The 19,878-nt window shown below is 36.1% G+C and overlaps 1 protein-coding gene across 2 annotated transcripts; it reads left to right on the forward strand.

The window, feature by feature from the left end:
* Positions 1 to 8,537: 8,537 nt before the first annotated feature.
* LOC138321941 (uncharacterized) lies at positions 8,538 to 18,350 on the forward strand. 2 transcript variants are annotated; one of them, XM_069265989.1, is made up of 3 exons: positions 8,538 to 8,730; positions 16,601 to 16,703; positions 17,383 to 18,350. In XM_069265989.1, exons 2-3 carry the CDS (start codon positions 16,631 to 16,633, stop codon positions 18,312 to 18,314), a joined length of 1,005 nt encoding a protein of 334 aa, XP_069122090.1. In that variant the 5' UTR covers positions 8,538 to 8,730; positions 16,601 to 16,630; the 3' UTR covers positions 18,315 to 18,350. The 2 variants fall into 2 exon arrangements, with proteins under 2 accessions (XP_069122090.1, XP_069122089.1); XM_069265988.1 differs by lacking the exon at positions 8,538 to 8,730 and adding an exon at positions 12,232 to 12,738.
* Positions 18,351 to 19,878: the final 1,528 nt, after the last annotated feature.

The following is a 19,878-nucleotide window of genomic DNA, read 5'->3' on the forward strand; positions in this document are numbered from 1 at the left end:
ATTGATATAAACTGAAACTAATTCTCATATGCCTGTGCATCGGAGAACCAGCCATACAGGGCCACACAAATTATAAAATCGCTATTTGCAGAATTGCAATACATATAGATCGATTTTTTCGCAGACGTTATTTATAAGGCCATATATATTATATACTTTATCAAGGTCCTCGACATATACGCCTCGGTACTGTTTTGTTCAAATAAACATTACAATGAATTTGGGTTCAATGTCACGAGAGTTAAATACTGAAACAGATCCTACAGTTTTATTGTACAATAGTCGTTAGTCGGGAGTTTAATACTGAAACACATCCTACAGTTTTATTGTACAATAGTCGTTAGTCGGGAGTTTAATACTGAAACACATCCTACAGTTTTATTGTACAATAGTCGTTAGTCGGGAGTTTAATACTGAAACACATCCTACAGTTTTATTGTACAATAGTCGTTAGTCGGGAGTTTAATACTGAAAACACACCCTACAGTTTTATTGTACAATAGTCGTTAGTCGGGAGTTTAATACTGAAACACATCCTACAATTTTATTGTACAATAGTCGTTAGTCGGGTGTTTAATACTGAAACACATCCTACAGTTTTATTGTACAATAGTCGTTAGTCGGGAGTTTAATACTGAAACACACCCTACAGTTTTATTGTACAATAGTCGTTAGTCGGGAGTTTAATACTGAAACACATCCTACAGTTTTATTGTACAATAGTCGTTAGTCGGGTGTTTAATACTGAAACACACCCTACAGTTTTATTGTACAATAGTCGTTAGTCGGGAGTTTAATACTGAAACACATCCTACAGTTTTATTGTACAATAGCCGTTAGTCGGGAGTTTAATACTGAAACATATCCTACAGTTTTATTGTACAATAGTCGTTAGTCGGGAGTTTAATACTGAAACACACCCTACAGTTTTATTGTACAATAGTCGTTAGTCGGGAGTTTAATACTGAAACACATCCTACAGTTTTATTGTACAATAGTCGTTAGTCGGGAGTTTAATACTGAAAAACACATCCTACAGTTTTATTGTACAATAGTCGTTAGTCGGGAGTTTAATACTGAAACACATCCTACAGTTTTAATGTACAATAGTCGTTAGTCGGGAGTTTAATACTGAAACACATCCTACAGTTTTATTGTACAATAGCCGTTAGTCGGGAGTTTAATACTGAAACACATCCTACAGTTTTATTGTACAATAGTCGTTAGTCGGGAGTTTAATACTGAAACACACCCTACAGTTTTATTGTACAATAGTCGTTAGTCGGGAGTTTAATACTGAAACACATCCTACAGTTTTAATGTACAATAGTCGTTAGTCGGGAGTTTAATACTGAAACACATCCTACAGTTTTAATGTACAATAGTCGTTAGTCGGGAGTTTAATACTAAAACACATCCTACAGTTTTATTGTACAATAGTCGTTAGTCGGGAGTTTAATACTGAAACATATCCTACAGTTTTAATGTACAATAGTCATTAGTCGGGAGTTTAATACTGAAACATATCCTACAGTTTTAATGTACAATAGTCGTTTAGTCGGGAGTTTAATACTGAAACCCATCCTACAGTTTTAATGTACAATAGTCGTTAGTCGGGAGTTTAATACTGAAACACATCCTACAGTTTTATTGTACAATAGTCGTTAGTCGGGAGTTTAATACTGAAACACATCCTACAGTTTTATTGTACAATTGTCGTTAGTCGGGAGTTTAATACTAAAACACATCCTACAGTTTTATTGTACAATAGTCGTTAGTCGGGAGTTTAATACTGAAACATATCCTACAGTTTTATTGTACAATAGTCGTTAGTCGGGAGTTTAATACTGAAACACATCCTACAGTTTTATTGTACAATAGTCGTTAGTCGGGAGTTTAATACTGAAACACATCCTACAGTTTTATTGTACAATAGTCGTTAGTCGGGAGTTTAATACTAAAACACATCCTACAGTTTTATTGTACAATAGTCGTTAGTCGGGAGTTTAATACTGAAACACATCCTACAGTTTTATTGTACAATAGTCGTTAGTCGGGAGTTTAATACTGAAACATATCCTACAGTTTTATTGTACAATAGTCGTTAGTCGGGAGTTTAATACTGAAACACACCCTACAGTTTTATTGTACAATAGTCGTTAGTCGGGAGTTTAATACTGAAACACATCCTACAGTTTTATTGTACAATAGTCGTTAGTCGGGAGTTTAATACTGAAACACATCCTACAGTTTTATTGTACAATAGTCGTTAGTCGGGAGTTTAATACTAAAACACATCCTACAGTTTTATTGTACAATAGTCGTTAGTCGGGTGTTTAATACTGAAACACATCCTACAGTTTTATTGTACAATAGTCGTTAGTCGGGAGTTTAATACTAAAAACACATCCTACAGTTTTATTGTACAATAGTCGTTAGTCGGAAGTTTAATACTAAAACACATCATACAGTTTTATTGTACAATAGTCGTTAGTCGGGAGTTTAATACTAAAACACATCCTACAGTTTTATTGTACAATAGTCGTTAGTCGGGAGTTTAATACTAAAACACATCCTACAGTTTTATTGTACAATAGTCGTTAGTCGGGAGTTTAATATTGAAACACATCCTACAGTTTTATTGTACAATAGTCGTTAGTCGGGAGTTTAATACTGAAACACATCCTACAGTTTTATTGTACAATAGTCGTTAGTCGGGAGTTTAATATTGAAAACACATCCTACAGTTTTATTGTACAATAGTCGTTAGTCGGGAGTTTAATACTGAAACACATCCTACAGTTTTATTGTACAATAGTCGTTAGTCGGGAGTTTAATACTAAAACACATCCTACAGTTTTATTGTACAATAGTCGTTAGTCGGGAGTTTAATACTGAAACACATCCTACAGTTTTATTGTACAATAGTCGTTAGTCGGGAGTTTAATACTAAAACACATCCTACAGTTTTATTGTACAATAGTCGTTAGTCGGGAGTTTAATACTGAAACACATCCTACAGTTTTATTGTACAATAGTCGTTAGTCGGGAGTTTAATACAGAAACACATCCTACAGTTTTATTGTACAATAGTCGTTAGTCGGGAGTTTAATACTGAAACACATCCTACAGTTTTATTGTACAATAGCCGTTAGTCGGGAGTTTAATACTGAAACACATCCTACAGTTTTATTGTACAATAGTCGTTAGTCGGGAGTTTAATACTGAAAACACATCCTACAGTTTTATTGTACAATAGCCGTTAGTCGGGAGTTTAATACTGAAACACACCTACAGTTTTATTGTACAATAGTCGTTAGTCGGGAGTTTAATACTGAAACACATCCTACAGTTTTATTGTACAATAGTCGTTAGTCGGGAGTTTAATACTGAAACACATCCTACAGTTTTATTGTACAATAGTCGTTAGTCGGGAGTTTAATACTGAAACACATCTACAGTTTTATTGTACAATAGTCGTTAGTCGGAGTTTAATACTGAAACACATCCTACAGTTTTATTGTACAATAGTCGTTAGTCGTGTCGGAGTTAATACTGAAACACATCCTACAGTTTTATTGTACAATAGTCGTTAGTCGGAGTTTAATACTGAAACACATCCTACAGTTTTATTGTACAATAGTCGTTAGTCGGAGTTTAATACTGAAACACATCCTACAGTTTTATTGTACAATAGTCGTTAGTCGGGAGTGTTTAATACTGAAACACATCCTACAGTTTTATTGTACAATAGTCGTTAGTCGGGAGTTTAATACTGAAACACATCCTACAGTTTTATTGTACAATAGTCGTTAGTCGGGAGTTTAATACTGAAACACATCCTACAGTTTTATTGTACAATAGTCGTTAGTCGGAAGTTTAATACTGAAACACATCCTACAGTTTTATTGTACAATAGTCGTTAGTCGGGAGTTTAATACTGAAACACATCCTACAGTTTTATTGTACAATAGTCGTTAGTCGGGAGTTTAATACTGAAACACATCCTACAGTTTTATTGTACAATAGTCGTTAGTCGGGAGTTTAATACTGAAACACATCCTACAGTTTTATTGTACAATAGTCGTTAGTCGGGAGTTTAATACTGAAACACATCCTACAGTTTTATTGTACAATAGTCGTTAGTCGGGAGTTTAATACTGAAACACATCCTACAGTTTTATTGTACAATAGTCGTTAGTCGGGAGTTTAATACTGAAACACATCCTACAGTTTTATTGTACAATAGTCGTTAGTCGCCAGTTTTTAATATGAATACTGAAACACATCCTACAGTTTTATTGTACAATAGTCGTTAGTCGGGAGTTTAATACTGAAACACATCCTACAGTTTTATTGTACAATAGTCGTTAGTCGGGAGTTTAATACTGAAAAACACATCCTACAGTTTTATTGTACAATAGTCGTTAGTCGGGAGTTTAATACTGAAACATATCCTACAGTTTTATTGTACAATAGTCGTTAGTCGGGAGTTTAATACTGAAACACATCCTACAGTTTTATTGTACAATAGTCGTTAGTCGGGAGTTTAATACTGAAACACATCCTACAGTTTTATTGTACAATAGTCTTAGTCGGGAGTTTAATACTGAAACATCCTACAGTTTTATTGTACAATAGTCTTAGTCGGGAGTTTAATACTGAAACATCCTACAGTTTTATTGTACAATAGTCGTTAGCGGGAGTTTAATACTGAAACACATCCTACAGTTTTATTGTACAATAGTCGTTAGTCGGGAGTTTAATACTGAAACACATCCTACAGTTTTATTGTACAATAGTCGTTAGTCGGGAGTTTAATACTGAAACACATCCTACAGTTTTATTGTACAATAGTCGTTAGTCGGGAGTTTAATACTGAAACACATCCTACAGTTTTATTGTACAATAGTCGTTAGTCGGGAGTTTAATACTGAAACACATCCTACAGTTTTATTGTACAATAGTCGTTAGTCGGGAGTATAATACTGAAACAATCCTACAGTTTTATTGTACAATAGTCGTTAGTCGGGAGTATAATACTGAAACACATCCTACAGTTTTATTGTACAATAGTCGTTAGTCGGGAGTTTAATACTGAAACACATCCTACAGTTTTATTGTACAATAGTCGTTAGTCGGGAGTTTAATACTGAAACACATCCTACAGTTTTATTGTACAATAGTCGTTAGTCGGGAGTTTAATACTGAAACACATCCTACAGTTTTATTGTACAATAGTCGTTAGTCGGGAGTTTAATACTGAAACACACCCTACAGTTTTATTGTACAATAGTCGTTAGTCGGGAGTTTAATACTGAAACACATCCTACAGTTTTATTGTACAATAGTCGTTAGTCGGGAGTTTAATACTGAAAACACATCCTACAGTTTTATTGTACAATAGTCGTTAGTCGGGAGTTTAATACTAAAACACATCCTACAGTTTTATTGTACAATAGTCGTTAGTCGGGTGTTTAATACTAAAACACATCCTACAGTTTTATTGTACAATAGTCGTTAGTCGGGAGTTTAATACTAAAACACATCCTACAGTTTTATTGTACAATAGTCGTTAGTCGGGAGTTTAATACTAAAACACATCATACAGTTTTATTGTACAATAGTCGTTAGTCGGGAGTTTAATACTAAAACACATCCTACAGTTTTATTGTACAATAGTCGTTAGTCGGGAGTTTAATACTAAAACATCCTACAGTTTTATTGTACAATAGTCGTTAGTCGGGAGTTTAATACTAAAACACATCCTACAGTTTTATTGTACAATAGTCGTTAGTCGGGAGTTTAATATTGAAACACATCCTACAGTTTTATTGTACAATAGTCGTTAGTCGGGAGTTTAATACTGAAACACATCCTACAGTTTTAATGTACAATAGTCGTTAGTCGGGAGTTTAATACTGAAACATATCCTACAGTTTTATTGTACAATAGTCGTTAGTCGGGAGTTTAATACTGAAACACATCCTACAGTTTTATTGTACAATAGTCGATAGTCGGGAGTTTAATACTGAAACACATCCTACAGTTTTATTGTACAATAGTCGTTAGTCGGGAGTTTAATATTGAAACAGATCTTTCACAAGGAAAAGGTGCCTATTAGAACATTTTATGAGGATTCGATCTATTACATACGGTTGCTGGGAGCGGACATGAAATAAAAAAATTATTGCGTGTGAACGCAATAGTATTGCGTGTGAACGCAAAAGTATTGCGTGTGAACGCAATAGTATTGCGTGCGAACGAAATAATTATTGCGTGTGAACGCAATAGTATTGCGTGCGAACGAAATAATTATTGCGTGCGAACGCAATAATTATTGCGTGCGAACGCAATAATTATTGCGTGTGAACGTAATAGTATTGCGTGTGAACGTAATAGTATTGCGTGCGAACGCAATAATTATTGCGTGTGAACGTTATAGTATTTCGTGAGAATACTATTGCGTTCACACGCAATAATTATTGCGTTCACACGCAATGTTATTGCGTTCGCACGCAATAATTATTGCGTTCGCACGCAATAGTATTTCGTTCGCACGCAATAATTATTGCGTTCGCACGCAATAATTATTGCGTTCGCACGCAATAGTATTTCGTTCGCACGCAATAATTATTGCGTTCACACGCAATACTATTGCGTTCACACGCAATACTTTTGCGTTCGCACGCAATAATTATTGCGTTCACACGCAATACTTTTGCGTTCGCACGCAATACTATTTCGTTCGCACGCAATAATTTTATTTATTTCATGTCCGCTCCCAGCCACCGTAATTACATCATTCGAGACTTTTGAATTACAAACCCTCGCCAAATCATTTTAATATTGTGTAATAATATTGTACTGAAATACTATGATCAATTCATTTTACTTTTAATATTGTTATTCGTAATTCTTTGATTTATCGTGTCGGCCTAACTCTGTAGTAATTATATCTTTTTTACCGTATAGTGTCAATTGAGTAGTATTAAGGAGACCGGTCCGACCAGGTATGACACGTATCCCCTAGGACATTGGACAATTAATTCATCACTGACACTTGAATTCTAAATGCCATCTGTTTATCTTCCGTGTTTTTGTTATTGTTATATAATCCTATTGTTATATAATCCTATGTGTTATGCTTTGTGATGAGTTAGTTAGGGTCTAGAGCTCGGACGGCACGGGTCGATTTTCGGATACTCCGGGAATCGCCTACCGACTTCTAGGAAGTTATATTTAATAAATTCATATTTGGAAAATTATTCTGCATCTTTGGATTTCGTCCTTTTAATCGAAATATATCACAACGACGTCATCTCCGTTGTGAAAGATCCTACAGTTTTATTACATACAATAGCCGTTAGAAACTAAGCTATGACTACTAATAACTACATACACGTGAATGGTCCCAAGGACGTCTTCGTACATCTATGGCTATAAACCTCATTCTGAGTGTCCTCTTGGCATCGCACCAGATTTAGACATTCTGACAGGCGTATAGAATATAACAATAACAATATGTACAATATATTCCACTGGCTTTATTAATATTTTACGTGCCAATGTCGCTCGTATTGTCGTCTTTGATTAGCTGATACAGTAATAGACTTAAGTAAAACATATTTCTTACCAATAAAAATGTATATTTATTAAGTCCAATTGCCTATCATGCGGAATGGTGGCCGGATGGTGAAGGTGTCCAGACATATTACCACAAGCCCTTTACCTCTGGATCGTGAGTTCGAATCCTACATGGGGCAGTTGCCAGGTACTGACCGCTGGTCGGTGGTTTTTCTCCGGGTACAGGCCAGGCAATGAGCAACTTAGGTTGGACAAAAATTTTAGCAAAGGTTTATCAACTGTTTTGGGTTCAGTAACCGAACACCAAACTCCACAAAAATGTCATTTTTGTCCAATCTCTAATGGAGAAAAACATAATTGCCTGGCCTAGTACTCCGGCTTTCCTCCACCAACAAACCTGGCACGTCTTTACATGACCCTGGCTGTTAATAGGACTTTAACTAATGAAATACATCCAGACATACAATCCCTCCACCTCTGGGTCACGGGTTCCCGTGTACATGTGTGGTAGCTGCCAGGTACTGACTACTCGTCGTTGGTTTTTCTCCGGATACTCCAGCTTTCCTAGATGACCCTAGCTACCAATAGGACTTTAACTGATCAAACCAAACCAACCACTGCTATAGAATATCACACACTGGTGACAAACAAGGAAGATATTACTAATAATATAAAAGGCTTAAGGTCATTCTTATTGAGTTCCCACGCTTACTGTAATTACGGTATCCCTGTAGGATCGGTACCACGGATTTTTTGTGGTTTATTATGGTAATAAAGTATTGGTTTTACTATATAAATGTATACACTGTATCGCTAATTACCGCGGGGCTGGCTTTCTGTCTAAACACAGTAAGTGTCGTATAAATGCTATTTGTGTACTTACATACATGTACAGGAAAAATGTATTGACCAGACATATATACCTGTGCAAGTGTTGAGTGATCGTGTGTACCTGTGGTTTACCTGTACATGACTCACCTGAAATCCCATGCCAAAATGTACAAGGTCTGTTGAGTTTAATCAGTTAAAACCCTTTCTCCACACTCCAATTCGAGGTATTAAGTGCAGAAGTTTAAAGTACTATTTTAGTACTCCGCATGTGAACCTTGTGGATGTATAACTGTCACCTCACTGGAGTTAAAGGTAGGTTAATTTCACTGTCGAATGTTTGTTCTTACAAACACTTCTATATAAGATACTTATTATATGTCTTTAAATTACTCAAAATACCGTTCCTATTGCCATTTTTCACAGACAATTATCATCCATACTGTTAGGAGGGAGTCAAGCCTTCATAAATGAGGTATACTCCCAATTAGATCAACGATTGTCTCCCCTTACTAATTAGAAGTTCATGTAACCCCTTAATCATGAACTCTGCAAACAGGAACAGATAATTTATCACATCTTGGCTTTAGATGTCACCTGTGATTACCCTCCTCCTTTTCGTAAGAGGTAAGCTCTTGATCGGTTCATTCGGAAGGTTAAATGTTATCTAAGACAACGATTATCTGTCCTTGTTACGGTATAACCTTCAATTATCTCCCCTTACTGCTGTAGCTAATGGACATCGATAATCTCCCCTTACCTTGATTTCGAATTTTAGACTATTTCTCATTGATGACCGCTATACAGCATTCTACAGTTAACATTTGTTACTTTTCGTGTAATTGCTTATCTAGTATTATCTAGAATTTCTATTTTGAAGATATTAATAGAATGATGGCTAATAAAATAACTAGAAGTGAGGAAACCACGGGATTTGACTCTGTTTTTGTAACTGTCATCTTGATTATGATGGTTTTTACTGGTCATACCGCTTCATTATAATGGTTGATACTGGTCATACCACTTCATTATAATGGTTGATACTGGTCATACCACTTGATTATAATGGTTGATACTGGTCATACCACTTTATTATAATGGTTGATACTGGTCATACCACTTTATTATAATGGTTGATACTTGTCATACCGCTTCATTATAATGGTTGATACTGATCATACCACTTGATTATAATGGTTGATACTGATCATACCACTTTATTATAATGGTTGATACTGGTCATACCACTTTATTATAATGGTTGATACTGGTCATACCACTTTATTATAATGGTTGATACTGGTCATACCACTTTATTATAATGGTTGATACTGGTCATACCACTTTATTATAATGGTTGATACTGATCATACCACTTGAGTATAATTGTTGATACTGATCATACCACTTGATTATAATGGTTGATACTGGTCATACCACTTGATTATAATGGTTGATACTGATCATACCACTTTATTATAATGGTTGATACTGGTCATACCACTTGATTATAATGGTTGATACTGGTCATACCACTTGATTATAATGGTTGATACTGGTCATACCACTTGATTATAATGGTTGATACTGGTCATACCGCTTCATTATAATGGTTGATACTGATCATACCACTTGATTATAATTGTTGATACTGGTCATACCACTTTATTATAATGGTTGATACTGGTCATACCACTTGATTATAATGGTTGATACTGGTCATACCACTTTATTATAATGGTTGATACTGGTCATACAACTTCATTATAATGGTTGATTGTAATGGTTGATACTAATCATACCACTTTATTATAATGGGTGATACTAATCATACCGCTTCATTATAATGGTTGATTATTATGGTTGATACTGGTCATACCGCTTCATTATAATGGTTGATTATAATGGTTGATACTAATCATACCACTTGATTATAATGGTTGATACTGGTCATACCACTTAATTATAATGGTTGATACTAATCATACCACTTCATTATAATGGTTGATACTGGTCATGATACTGATCATACCGCTTAATTATAATGGTTGATACTGGTCATGATACTGATCATACCGCTTGATTATAATGGTTGATACTGGTCATGATACTGATCATACCGCTTAATTATAATGGTTGATACTGGTCATGATACTGATCATACCGCTTGATTATAATGGTTGATACTGGTCATGATACTGATCATACCGCTTGATTATAATGGTTGATACTGGTCATGATACTGGTCATGATACTGATCATACCGCTTGATTATAATGGTTGATACTGGTCATGATACTGATCATACCGCTTGATTATAATGGTTGATACTGGTCATGATACTGATCATACCGCTTGATTATTATGGTTGATACTGGTCATGATACTGATCATACCGCTTGTATATAATAAGTTGGTATATTTGTCCATTACTCTTGTATTTCGTTCTCATCCTCATGAGTTATCTCCCTTGCTATCATTTACCTTCTGTTTACTTAACCTCACAGGGACCTGGCACTAAAATTTTTAACCAATAGTATACATATATATATATTAAAGTATCGATACTTTAATATATATATGTATACTATTGGTTAAAAAATTTCGTGCCAGGTCCCTGTGCTTAACCTTAAGGCTTGTCAACCCCACTAAGTAGTCACATACGTTGCCTCGTTATTTAACTGATCGTGACGACAGACATGTCGGTGATATTTAGTCACCACTGCAGCAAAGAAATCTGAGAAAATGTTCTCGTGTCACGAGACTGTTAGCGAGACAGAAAGGAAAGTGATACAAACTTGGAATTTAATTCGTGTAAGCAGACGACACTGTTATGTAACTTATACAGCTCGTAGATGACCGATACTGTCACTCTATGGGATCCTGTACATTTCTATACGTTACCGTTTCTAATGAACTGCAGAGTTTCTATGTCTTTCGTGTTGATATAAATTAACCTTGTCGTTTAACTATAGGATGATGCGAGAAGAGAACTGACAATGACAACCAATATCTACCATTGGTAATTGTTCTCTGTCAATGACAAGTAAATTGATCCATGTGTTTCACTGACAGGCCTATGGTGGCGGTGCCAGAACGGTGGAAATTGTCTTCCATTATACCAATATCTTATACCACATTAACGTCTTATTAACAGCCAGGGCCATGTAAGGACGTGCCAGGTTTGTTGGTGAAGGAAAACCGGAGTACCTGGTGAAAAACCTCCGATCGGGCGGTCAGTACCTGGCAAATGCCCCACATGGGATTCGAGCTTGCGACCCAGAGGTGGAGGGCCTGTGGTAATATTTCAAAACATTTTAACCACTCGGCCATCGTGGCCGATAACATTCAATTGGTTGCAAGATGCTGAAAGTCTACAGTTGTCCTACCACTAGCATCGATATCATTATACCGCAGTGTTACGGTACTCGAGGGGTTGTAAGATGCCTGAATTCTACAACTAGCCTTTCTCCGCAGGGTTAACATGTTTAAAGTGTTCGAGTGGTTGCAAGCTCCCAAGATGTCGGGAATTCTACCACTAGCCACCAACCTCTGAGACAAGAATTCGAAATATCCTTCGAGCATTTGCCAGTACCGGTCATAAAAAAGTAGTTCGGTCTTTTATTCTAACAAAGATACTTATGTAGTATCTTTCATTAAATTCTAACCTTATCATTTTTAGTAAAGAGGGTATTTAACTTATATTCATATACTGACAGAGTCGCGTTACACACCTTAGACGGAGGCGTTAACATTTTTTCTATTGTTCTGGCCATCTACGACTAATATTGGCACGTCTCGACGTAACCTTTTGTTTGTTTGTTTGTTTGTCACGATACATGTTTAGTACACTACTATATATACTGTGGTACGAGTGATCGAAGTCAACACACACACAAACCGATACCCGTGTACTCGTATACACGTGTCTAGCTACCCGTATATATCTACCCTCAGACGACGTCACTGTCCCCATTTCTACCCACACCTGGCTCCCTGGGTGTGAGTGTTATCACACCTGTCTCTTATCACACCTGTCCGACACGTGTGTACCTGGAACACTAAACATGTAACCTACAGGTGTGAGGTCATCCCGTGTGTAAATATTCTGTGATCGTTTACATGTCGTAAACCTACTAAAGCATGCTAAGTCGCTGACACTTTGACAGGGAGACTGTAGCCGCTGTGTATTGACTCCGAGTCACGGTACAGTGGTCAACCGTCGACACGGATCATTGAATGGGACAGAAGGATGAGCTTTAATACACGTCCTACCGTCCATGTGTCAGCACGACAATTCGGACACGTGTGGTCTATCTGACGGTAAGTTTGGAATCTGACATCAGTAATTAGTGATTGTCCTCATTAACATTGCTGAACGGCAATTACTTCTAAATGAAACTGTGTGATCTTTTGATCATTAGAAGTGGCATTTACAGGCCTGTAATCGCTATATATATAGTTGGTTTTGGATCATAGTATATACATGTATCAGTCAAGGAGATAAGGAGATATAGGGTCTAGCACTACAGAGAACGTTGTAAATCATAACTGAAACTACTTTATTAGCGTACATATTTTAATGGCTTTATTTCAAAACGCCGTCTTTTTGAGTGTTTCACCAAGCACGAGACAATTACCAATCGACAATGCATAACAAAGTCTCTGATGTAATCCTTATTGTTTGTTACAAGGTCATTACACAGGGCTGCTATAACTAGCTCTAACTCAGATTACATCACCACTTGAATGGTGCTTTAAAATATTTACATATTAATTAACGAATGAAATAATATTTGCATATTGTGCGCGTTGGTGAATTGTGTCTGTGTATACAAAGAGACTCGGGGAGATTTAGGAGTCGCTCGATAGTCAGGTGGTATAACACAATGTCATCTTCTCGTTTACAACCGGAAAATTGTGGGATAAATGTGGTTTGGAAGTCAATCAAAATCGATATGTATCAGCTTTTGTTGTTAGCTGTCATACAATGGTATACCGGATAACAATGACGTAATACATTAAGTATTTGACATTATAAGTTTCTATTTGATGTTTAGGAAGAGGATACTACATGTTCCTTCTCTTCGCCATTGTGTTAATTAATATATATTGAATACATAGACGTTAATTACACGTACTCTTGTCTATGGCGGCTGGTTGATCTTATATAACTATTTTTCATACTACAATCTGGAATAAAGTCGCGTCATTTCAGCTATAACTACATGTACATGATACCTGCTACATACGCTACATGATCGAAATAGGTAACTCTTCTTCATAACAGCGCCTCACTTCAGCGAGGAACGCTCTGGGCTCTGCCCCCCCCTTTCCCCTCCGGCCGAGACACACCATAATCTTTATTTATGACAGTTTCTGCTCCTACTTAGCGCTCAGCATAAATGGTTTGCTGGATGTCAGGGCCATAGGGATTTGAAAATTATTTACAGCTTATATATACATGTATATTCTTGGACCTACCAGAGTGTCCATATAGAATTTAGATATTTCTAGACAAAAAATAGTACCTACATGACGTGACCGTCCCCCACTGCACCATATACAAAAAATGTAGACTACGATTTTTTTTATATAGAACCCTAAATGCCTAAAATGGTCTAAGAGACTAATTGTCAGATCCCTGTGTTTTCTAGCCATGATTCAGTGAAATGTTATGTAGAGAGATACAACACTTATATAGAAATACCACAGGCTCCCAAAACCACCCATGACAGACAATGATTCGCACCCAAAACACAAATGCGCACAGGAGAGACTGCCCTAAACCACGATATGTAAGTAAGACGTTAGACGTAATCAATCATCCGTGACTCGGATATATCACACAATATTATTTAGCTATGTGCATGATGTGATGCCGCAGTAGGCTGTTGACGCCGGAAGCAATTATTGTTAAATTCTCTGGATTCATCTTTATTTCATATATATCGATTGTATGTTACGGTAACATGTGTTTTATATGTGCATGTGAACAGAACGCTCTAAAGCTAATCACCGACCGATTGTAGACGCACGTTGTACACTGAATTGTAGATAGGTTCAGTCTATGATATCATTGTCTAATTAAAACGTCTTAATATATGTCTATAATATACACACCTGTCTATAATATACACACCTGTCTATAATATACACACCTGTCTATAACATACACACCTGTCTATAACATACACACCTGTCTATAATATACACACCTGTCTATAACATACACACCTGTCTATAATATACACACCTGTCTTTAATATACACAACTGTCTACGATATACACACCTGTCTATAATATACACACCTGTCTATAACATACACACCTGTCTATAATATACACACCTGTCTTTAATATACACAACTGTCTACGATATGCACACACCTGTCTATATGTACACACCTGTCTATATACACACCTGTCTATAATACACACACCTGTCTATAATATACACACCTGTCTATATACACACCTGTCTATAATATACACACCTGTCTATAATATACACACCTGTCTATATACACACCTGTCTATAATATACACACCTGTCTATAATATACACACCTGTCTATAATATACACACCTGTCTATAATATACACACCTGTCTATAATATACACACCTGTCTATAATATATACACACCTGTCTATAATATACACACCTGTCTATAATATACACACCTGTCTATAATACACACACCTGTCTATAATATACACACCTGTCTATAATATACACACCTGTCTATATACACACCTGTCTATAACATACACACCTGTCTATATATACACACCTGTCTATAATATACACACCTGTCTATAATATACACACCTGTCTATAATATACACACCTGTCTATAATATACACACCTGTCTATAATATACACACCTGTCTATAATATACACACCTGTCTATATATACACACCTGTCTATAATATATACACACCTGTCTATAACATACACACCTGTCTATAATATACACACCTGTCTATAATATACACACCTGTCTATAATATACACACCTGTCTATAATATACACACCTGTCTATAATATACACACCTGTCTATAATATACACACCTGTCTATAATATACACACCTGTCTATAATATACACACCTGTCTATAATATACACACCTGTCTATAATATACACACCTGTCTATAATATACACACCTGTCTATAATATACACACCTGTCTATAATATACACACCTGTCTATAATATACACACCTGTCTATAATATACACACCTGTCTATAATATACACACCTGTCTATATATACACACCTGTCTATAATATACACACCTGTCTATATTATACACACCTGTCTATACACACCTGTCTATAATATACACACCTGTCTATAATATACACACCTGTCTATAATATACACACCTGTCTATAATATACACACCTGTCTATAATATACACACCTGTCTATATAACATACACACCTGTCTATAATATACACACCTGTCTATAATATACACACCTGTCTATAATATACACACCTGTCTATATACACACCTGTCTATAATATACACACCTGTCTATAATATACACACCTGTCTATAATATACACACCTGTCTATAATATACACACCTGTCTATAACATACACACCTGTCTATAATATACACACCTGTCTATAATATACACACCTGTCTATAATATACACACCTGTCTATAATATACACACCTGTCTATAATATACACACCTGTCTACGATATACGCACCTGTCTATAACATACACACCTGTCTATAATATACACACCTGTCTATAATATACACACCTGTCTATAATATACACACCTGTCTATAACATACACACCTGTCTATAATATACGCACCTGTCTATAACATACACACCTGTCTATAATATACACACCTGTCTATAATATACGCACCTGTCTATAATATACACACCTGTCTTTAATAAACACACCTGTCTAATGTACACACCTGTATATAATATACACACATTTCTATAACATAAACACCTATTTATAATATACACACCTGTCTATAATATACACACCTGTCTATAATATACACACCTGTCTATAATAAACACACCTGTCTATAATATACACACCTGTACATATCTATGTGCGTGTGTCCCCAGATATGGATATTTTCTTGTCTAAGCAATAGAAATGATCTCATTTTGTGTGTTATAGGGGAGGTAACTCGGAACAAAATGACATGAGATGATTCCACACGCTGCTCGTTTCTTCATCGTGTTTTTGTGTGTGACCATGGAAAGAGTTACTGGGAGTTATAGTAAGTTAGCAAGTGAACAATCCAAGTCAGTTCTCCATGCATGAAGTTTTATTGACATTTTAATTCAGACTGCTTTCTAAAAACAGCAGTTGACCTCACAAGGCTCGAAATAAATTGCGTTGGTAGCCAAAAAACTAGTCATATAACAGCCTGAGACGATACAGTGTATTGCAGAAGATAAACCAGTTCTGTGAAACTTCCATTCGCGTGTGATTTATTTTCGAGAATTTCTCGATCAAGGTAAACTCTCGAAAGGTTATCCCTGCGAATTGATATTTTCCGTAATTCTCGTGCTATTTAAAAAAAAATTCTGGGGTATTACCATTCAATATCAAATCATCGAAACTTAATATCCATGAAAATGCATTGAAACTAAAATCGCCAAAAAAAAAGAAAAAAAGAAATTCGTAGCTGCGAACAGACGAATGTTTACAGACGAACGGACAATGTATGAAAAAAATAATTGTCTGCCCCTAGGAACAGTTAATGAATCATTTTTTACGCAAATAAATAATGTTAAATATTGCTTTACAAAAGCAATTTGTTCTTCATATTTGAAAGACGCAACAAGGCTTTCCTTTTTACGTTTCTCACTAATTTAAAAACATTGCCGCCTTAAAATTATTTCTTTGATTCAGTACAATACGTTCATAATGATTTGTTGTTGGGTTTTTTTCAGACAAATCGCCATGTGAAATCTTGAATTGTGCAAATAATGGTGTGTGCATGGAGGTCATGTCGGGAAACGGAAATGACTCCGTGACGTCGTGCAAGTGTAATGAGCGCTACACCGGAAGTAGATGTCAGTACGCCGTCATATTAAAACGTCATTCAATGGCGTCAAATTCCGCCAAACTGGAAATATTACAAAAACAATCAAATAACAGTAATCAAGACTTTGTTCACACAATGGAAAAGGAATCGAAGTTCACAATAATATACTGGACAAACTTCTCATCATCTGCTTGTACAATGGCGTCAGGTGTTCATCTCGGTCTCGTGACAATAGAGAATCTCGAACCAGACATGGGATACACATTTTGTGCTGTTTCCGGTCTGGCAGAATTTTGTCATCATTACAATATCGATGATGGAATGCCAATCAACTGTGTGTTCATTACAACTTCCGGTCCTACCGCGGAGTACGATAGCCCTGTATATATAGCCCCACTGGTGTTGTCTATACTGTTTGTGATCGGGTTGTGTATACTGCTGGCAGTGATAATCAAACGGAGATATATAGAATGTTTATATAAGTACAACCCATGTCTCAATTCAAAGACAAAAAATGACACCACAGTCCTTTATATGGGAACAGGAAGTAAAAGAAACTCTAAGCATTTGATGCCTTTGCCGGAGCGTCCCCCTCCAGACATTGTATTGCATCCTCCCTCCAGCCCAGGTCGGCCGCCGCACAAACTTTCCCAGTCGACGCGTGGCTACACGTCCACGTTTTCGGCCCACAATGAGTCGGCCATCCCACTGACCACAGTAATCGAGTATGACCCTTCGGACGACACCTCCGCCGCCATCGGGCGTACTTATAGTGACGACAATTCTTGTTCTGCAGAAACACGCTTAATTTTTCATCAAATAGATACTGAAAGATAATCGACAAATGTTATTATTAAACTCCTAGTTGCTAAATTCCTCTTTCTTATATTAATTTTTTACGACACCAATCTGATATTGATTTATCTATTCCGCTTTTGCATACTTTTTGTATTAGAGTTACTTCCCTTGCAGGATGGTAGGCTACATGTATATTCATTGCACATGGCGTATATTTTACCTCTAAAACGTATGCCGTTCCAATCACATTGCACCATAATCAATATCTACCCACAAGGACAGATAACGATGCAATTAAGGATTAAATCTTGCTATGGTCGGTTTCATGGGGTGATGGATTAAGTTGCTCTTGAAATAGCTCATGTCGAATTTGTTTCAAGAGTAACTTGATCGACGAAAGCAAGATTCAATTCTTATATTCCAATTCAATAGTATTGTTATTATCTTTTTTTATTAAAAGTTTTGCGAGTCTCTTGGCGTATGCAAGTCTACAAGGAGAGACGTAAAAAATAGTGCGTCATTAGAATACAACTAATTAAAATCAATAGCACATACAGTATATTACAATTTGTCATACATTTATTTAGAAACAATTATATTATCAATATAATCCAGATGAAACATATAAAACATTTAACAATAGATTTAGAAGAAAAAAAATCATTCGCCGAAGCTGCGGCGGAAGGAGTACTGTCTAGATTGTGCTTCGGTTGTTTTTCTCCCTCTTCGTTTCAAAATGGAAAGTCACCCTAACGTGATGGGAACGGAAAGGTTCTAGTGGGTTATGTATCCTTTAGCCTTGATACAAGGATAGGGATGATGGGGATATTAAGGGAGGCAATTTCGCAATTTTATACTTAATAAAAGTTCCAAATTGTTGAACCAGAAACATTAACACTGTGCGGTAAACTACAATATAATTAAAGAAGAAAAAATATTGTACACAAATCACATTTGTTTGTTTGGATTGTCATAGAAATGCCATGCCTTCATTACCCTACCTAAACTATATTAACCTAACAAAACCTACAACCTACTTTGTGGCTACTATCAGCAGAGCATCTTTAACATGCATGGCGTGACTGACCGTACACCGGACCCCGGATTGACGTCCTTTCCGAAGGACAGACTGAGTATACAATCCCTACCATAAATTTATCCAATACCCCAGACTAGAGGAAATACAGACACACATGTAGGACAAAAAGTATAGAGCCATACAAAGGACACAGTACAGGTACTCGATACACATTGGGAAACCAGTTTAACTTGTTAGCTTGCCCTGTCTTTATTCATCCCCCGTTACACTTATATAAAGGCATAACGAATTTTTATTACGGTCTCAATGGTCAGGTTCAACCTAGTCCGCTAAACCTGCCTATATTATTAGGCTTTTTTAATTTTTTTTTTTTTTTTTTGCCTAATATATATATTAGGCAAAAAAAAAAATATAGCGGACTAGGTTCAACCATAAGGTAAAAAATCCTCCCGGGACGTGGTTTTACCTCCAAAGTCGGGAACCACATTGGTATGCATTAATATATATTTACATCTATTTTTTGTAAGTAAAAGCGTAGTACCTCATTCATGCCATTGGCCGAAA

This window comes from Argopecten irradians, chromosome 4 (assembly GCF_041381155.1).
Source record: "Argopecten irradians isolate NY chromosome 4, Ai_NY, whole genome shotgun sequence".
Lineage (NCBI taxonomy): Eukaryota > Metazoa > Mollusca > Bivalvia > Pectinida > Pectinidae > Argopecten > Argopecten irradians.

Coding starts and splice junctions, on each gene's coding strand:
- LOC138321941 (XM_069265989.1), top strand. CDS start 16,631: ATGATTCCACACGCTGCTCGTTTCTTCATCGTGTTTTTGTGTGTGACC. Junction 16,704..17,382: donor AAGAGTTACTGGGAGTTATA/GTAAGTTAGCAA, acceptor GGTTTTTTTCAG/ACAAATCGCCATGTGAAATC.